The 6,025-nt window shown below is 44.2% G+C and overlaps 1 protein-coding gene across 2 annotated transcripts in view; it reads left to right on the forward strand.

Annotated features, from left to right (window-relative positions):
• Window positions 1–6,025, forward strand: part of SRGN (serglycin) — a 17,632-nt gene that overhangs the window by 7,315 nt on the left and 4,292 nt on the right. The window contains exon 2 of one of the 2 annotated variants that reach the window (XM_023205053.3): window positions 2,069–2,207. The exons of the other annotated variant lie outside the window; for it this stretch is intronic. Coding sequence (XP_023060821.1) covers window positions 2,069–2,207 — 139 coding nt within the window. The remainder of the gene's footprint in view (window positions 1–2,068; window positions 2,208–6,025) is intronic. 2 annotated transcript variants of the gene reach the window in all.

Raw genomic sequence — 6,025 nt, forward strand, 5'->3', positions numbered from 1 at the left:
TTTTTTTTGAGACGGAGTCTCGCTCTATGGCCCAGGCTGGAGTGCAGTGGCCGGATCTCAGCTCACTGCAAGCTCCCCCTCCCGGGTTTACGCCATTCTCCTGCCTCAGCCTCCCGAGTAGCTGGGACTACAGGCGCCCGCCACCTCGCCCGGCTAATTTTTTGTATTTTTTAGTAGAGACGGGGTTTCACCCTGTTAGCCAGGATGGTCTTGATCTCCCGACCTCGTGATCCGCCCGTCTCGGCCTTCCAAAGTGCTGGGATTACAGGCTTGAGCCACCGCGCCCGGCCTTGGTTAGTATTCTCTTACGAGTTGATGCCTTGTAATTTATCTGAGTGTTTTCCATTATTTTGTGGTGAGCTTTAAAACCACCCTTCCTGCCTTTCAAGAATCCTAGACATGCTCCTTCTTGCTAGGTAATTATTAGTTGCACTTATTAGAATAAAGTGTATGCTTGGAGTGGGGAGGAGATGAACTTTTTGAAGGGCGGTGAGGTATTGCTCGCCACCAGGCCTTTGTCTTTGCTAAATTGAGGAAGGAAGATTTTATTTCATTAGCTAATAAAGAACCTCCTATATAGGCCGGGCACAGTGGCTCACGCCTGTAATCCTTGCACTTTCAGAGGCTGAGGTTGGTGGATTTCCTGAGCTCAGGAGTTCGAGGCCAACTTAGGCAACATGGCGAAATCCCATCTGTACTAAAAATACAAAAAATCAGCTGGGCGTGGTGGTGAGCACCTGTAATCCCAGTTACTTCAGAGAGTGAAGCAGAAAAATTGCTTGAACCTGGGAGGTGGAGGCTGCCATGAGCTGAAATTGTGCCACTGCACTCCAGCCTGGGCGACAGAGAAAGACTCTCTCTCAATAAAATAAAATAAAATAAGATAAATAAATAAATCTCCTATATAACCTTATAACATCAGATTTGGAGCCTTTTCCGTAGAAATGAAATTCAGAAGAAGCTGAGACTCAGATATTCCAAGCTGCCTGGCCCTCTGTGAATAGAAGAGACTTGTTCTTGTGAAATCTGAGTGCAAAGACACAGGACAAATTGTTATCTACTTTTCATTCCTAAGGATACTGTATGGCCCTAAAACACAAGAACTAGAATTCTGTAACACCACGGGTACTGCACAGTGTGTTCCTTCCCCTTTCTGAACCTGATTTGACTCATCTCTATGAAAAGATGTGGGCTTTGGGGTCAGATGTGGGTTGGAATCCTGGATTCTCTACCTAGAGCCTGTGTGGCTGCAATTTTCTTTTGTGTAAAATTGAGATAATAGTACAAAAGTAACAACAATTAATATTATCAAGTGTTTACTGTGTGCCTGGCACTGTGTTAAATTCTTTGTGCTTATTTTCTCGTTTAATTTTTGTGATAGACTTATAACACTACTAGTATCTTCATATTACAGTAAGGGTTCAGAGAAGTTAAGGTTTCATAACAAGTCAGCAGAGCTGGGACTTTCCTCCGGGCAGCTGATTCCAAGGCCTATTCTAACTTTAAACTCTGCTACTTTTTGGAATGTAGTAAGAAGGACAATTTATATAAAACGCTGGCACGTAGTGGGTGCTGCTATTATATGAATGGGCATAAAATCTGTCTACATTTTGCCTTTTACCAAATTTAGAATCTATTTAGTTAAAACCTTCTTAGGGCAGGCTGGATGCAATGGCTCATGCCTGTAATCTCAGCACTCTGGGAGGCCAAGGCAGGAGGATTGCTTGAGCCCAGGCATTTGAGACCAACCTGGGCACATAGTGAGACCCCATCTCTCCAAACAAAACAAAACAAAACAAAACAAAAACAAAAAACAAAACAAAACAAAACTAGTTGGGCATGGTGGTGTGCCTGTAGTCCCAGTTACTCAGAAGGCTGCGGTGGGAGAACGGCTTGAGCCCAGGAGTTGAAGTTTGCAGTGAGCTATGATCACAGTACTACACTCCAGCTTGGGCAGCAGAGTGAGACCCTATCTTGAAAAAAAGCAAAAATAAAAGCTTCTTAGGACAGAGTGATTAGAAGCTGTGTAGTAGATACTTAGTAACAATGTGGGTTCCTTGTTGGGCAGGTTATCCAGCCAGGTACCAATGGGTGCGCTGCAGTCCGGACAGTAATTCTGCAAACTGCATTGAAGAAAAAGGACCAATGTTCGACCTACTTCCAGGTGAATCCAACAAGATCCCAAGGCTGAGGACTGACCTTTTTCCGTGAGTGGACTTTTCTCTAATTTTCTATTTATTTATTTATTTGAGACAAGAGTTTCACCTTTCTTGCCCAGGCTGGAGTGCAATGGTGCGATCTCAGCTCACTGCAACCTCCACCTCCTGGGTTCAAGCGATTCTCCTGCTTCAGCCTCCCGAGCAGCTGGGATTTCAGGCGCCTGCCACCATGCCCAGCTAATATTTATTTATTTATTTATTTATTTATTTATTTATTTATTTATTTATTTATTTTGAGATGGAGTCTCACTCTGTTGCCCAGGCTGGAGTGCAGTGGCTCATTCTCGGCTCACTGCAAGCTCCACCTCCTGGGTTCACGCCATTCTCCTGCCTCAGCCTCCAGAGTAGCTGGGACTACAGGCACCTGCCACCACTCTCGGCTAATTTTTTTGTATTTTTAGTAGAGATGGGGTTTCACCTCATTACCCAGGATGGTCTCAATCTCCTGACCTAGTGATCTGCCTGCCTTGACCTCCCAAAATGCTGGGATTACAGGCATGAGCCACAGCGCCCAGCCTAATTTTTTGTGTTTTTAGTAGAGACAGGGTTTCATCATCTTGGCCAGGCTGGTCTCGAACTCCTGACCTCAGGTGATCCACCCGCCTCGGCCTCCCAAAGTATTGGGATTAGTCACCATGCCTGGCCTTTTCTCTAATTTTAAAGTGTCCGTAATTTCACAACCTCTTGGCATAGATGTGGGAGTGCTTTTCTTCAAGCTGTCCAGAGTGTTTTGATTCAAGCTCTTGCTTTGGTAGTTTGGCTCTTACTCTGCAGTACATAGTAAAACTGTACTGTCTACACTGGCATATGACGTGTGCGAGTATACATGATTCACCTGTTTTTGAAAGTTTTTTTGTGGATGGTAGACAGGAGCATTGAGGGCTTTTCATCAACAGGTATTGAAAATGATTGAACATTGTTTTATTTGTGTAAACAGAACACACGATATATTAAAATCCAATAATTAACTGAACGGATAAGCAAAATGTGATATAAGCATACAAAGGAATATTATTGGGTCATAAAAAGAATGAAGTACTGACACATGCTACAACATAGATAAACCTTGGAAACATTATGCAGAGTGAAGGAAGGCCAGACACAAAAAGCCACATATTGTATGATTCAATTTAGATGAAATGTCCAGAATAGAGGCAAATCCCTAGAGGCAGGAAGCAGGTTAGTGGGTTCCAGGAGCTGGGGAAAGGGAGGAATAAGGAGTGACTGCTAATGGGTATGAGGTTTTTTCTTGGAGGAGGTGATTAAAATGTTCTTCTGCCAGGCATGGAGGCTCATGCCTGTAATCCTAGCACTTTGGGAGGCCGAGGCAGGAGAATTGTTTGAGCCCAGGAGTTTGAGACCAGCCTGGGCAACATAGTGAGACCCTATCTCTATTTCAAATACATTTTTTATATTAAAAAAATGTTCTTCAATTAGATGGTAATTTTTTAAAAAAAATGGCCAGGTGCAGAGGCTCGTTCCTATAATCCCAGCACCTTGAGAGGCTGAGGTGGGGGGATCCCTTGAGCCCAGGAGGTTTGGGACCAGCCTGGGCAATACAGCAAGACCCCGTTTCTACAAAAAATACAAAAATTAGCCAGGTATGGTGATGTGCACCTGTGGTCCCAGCTACTCGGGAGGCTGAGGTGGGAGAATCTCTTGAGCCTAGGTTGAGCCTGCAGTCAACCCTATTTATGCCATTGCACTCCAGCCTGGGCAACACAGTGAGATCCTGTCTCAAAAAAAAAAAAAAAAAAAACTAGGGAAAGGAAGAATAATTGGCCATGACTTGTAAAACAAAATTCAAATCTCTTCTTGATCAGATAAAACTTGCTTTAAACTTGCAAAAAAGACCTCATATAAATTCATGAGTAACAAAAATTAAATTATATTAGAAACCATTAATTCAATGAATACTAAAGCTATATAGGATGTAGCAAAATATATATACTAAGAAAAGGATTATCATAAAAGTTTTAATCTCCAGGCTCAAACCTAGAAAATCACTATCCTCAAAGCCAGGTGGTTCATCGTGCTCCAAACCAGGTACATTTCACATCACTTTGGGATCCTGGTGACTTCCTCTTTTTTTTTTTTTTTTGAGACAGGGTCTTCTCTGTCACCCAGGATGGAGTGCAGTGGTGTGATCATAGCTCACTGCAGCCTCGAACTCCTCAAGTGATCTTCCTGCCTCAGCCTCCCTAGTATCTGGGACCACAGGCACAGAGCACCATGCCCAGCTAATTTTTTAAAAAAATTATTTTTGTAGAGACGGGGGTCTCCGTGTGTTTCCCAGGCTGGTCATGTACTCCTAAGCTCAAGCAGTCCTCCCATCTCAGCATCCCAAAGTGCTGGAATTACAGGCATGAACCACCATTCCCAGCACTGGTGACTTTCTCCATCACTGGTATTCACTGCATTAGTGATTACATCATTACAGTCTTCAATATGCAACTTTGTACTTTGTAGTCCTACTCCTGCATTCATACTTTAAGGTCTCAGCATTAAGTTTGCATGTAATCTTACAGCATCCTCCATTACTTTAAGTCATTGGTTTCAATACTAATTCATTTAAATCTAAAATGTTAGGCTGCAGTGGCTCATGCCTGTAATCCCCCCAGTTTGGGAGACTGAGGTGGGAGGATCACTTGAGGCCAAGAATTTGATACCAGCCTGGGCAACACGGGCAAGACCCCATCTCTGTTTAAAAATTAGTGGCCAGGCACTGTGGTTCATGTCTGTAATTCCAACACTTTGGGAGGCCGAGGCAGATTGCTTGAGGTCAGGAGTTGGAGACCAGCCTGGCCTACATGGCGGAAACCCATTTCTACTAAAAATACAAAAATTAGCTGGGCATGGTGGCACGCCTGTAATCCCAGCTATTGAGAGGCTGAGGCAGGCAGACTGGGAGGCCAAGACAGGCAGATTGCAGGACCAGCCTGGATAACATGGAGAAACTCTGTCTCTACAGAAAAATACAAACATTAGCCAAGCATGGAGAAACCACATCTCTACAGAAAAATACAAAAACTAGCCAGGCATGCCTGTGGTCCCAGTGACTCGGGAGGCTGAGGTGGGAGGATTGCTTGATCCTGGGAGGTCAAGGCTGAAGTGAGCCGTGGTGTGGCACTGCACTGCAGCCAGGGTGACAGAGTAAAAACCTGTCTCAAAATAAATAAATACATTTAAAATAAATAAATACAATTAAAACTAAAATTAAAAAATAAAACAAAATGTTAAGAGAATAGCTCAAATTCTCCAAAAGAACTCTTGCACACCGTTCCTCCTCTGCTCAAATCTCTATTTTCTTTCCTCAAAGCCAGTAACTTTGCTTCTCACCCTGTGCTTTCCTTCCTGTCATTGCAAAAGAATGGTCCTTGCTTCTGTGCTGATCCCAAGCCCTTTTGCCCTCGGATCCTCCTGTCCTCCCCGGACCCTGCTCTGTACAGGCTGTGGGGTGGAAGTAGAACTGACCCCTGGGGTCTGCATTTCTCAGGCTCCCAGGGCTGTGGCTGACTTTGGCCAATGGGAGGCAAAGAATAGAGATTGAGAGCTTGGGAGGAAGGGAGAGAGACATGTTTCTTCTCCTTACTCCCTGCCTTGGGTGGCACCTTGGGCAGGACTGTGTTTCGTCCATGGCGTCAGCTCCCACCAGATGCCTCTAGTACCTGGGCTCAGGACATAGACAACCTCCTTCCACTATAGCTGGAGCCCAAAGATGGAAATATTTCTTTTCTTTTCTCTTCTCTTCTTTTCTCTTTTCCTTCCTTCCTTCCTTCCTTCCTTCCTTCCTTCCTTCCTTCCTT

The sequence above is a fragment of the Piliocolobus tephrosceles genome, chromosome 9 (genome assembly GCF_002776525.5).
Source record: "Piliocolobus tephrosceles isolate RC106 chromosome 9, ASM277652v3, whole genome shotgun sequence".
Classification (NCBI taxonomy): Eukaryota; Metazoa; Chordata; class Mammalia; order Primates; family Cercopithecidae; genus Piliocolobus; species Piliocolobus tephrosceles.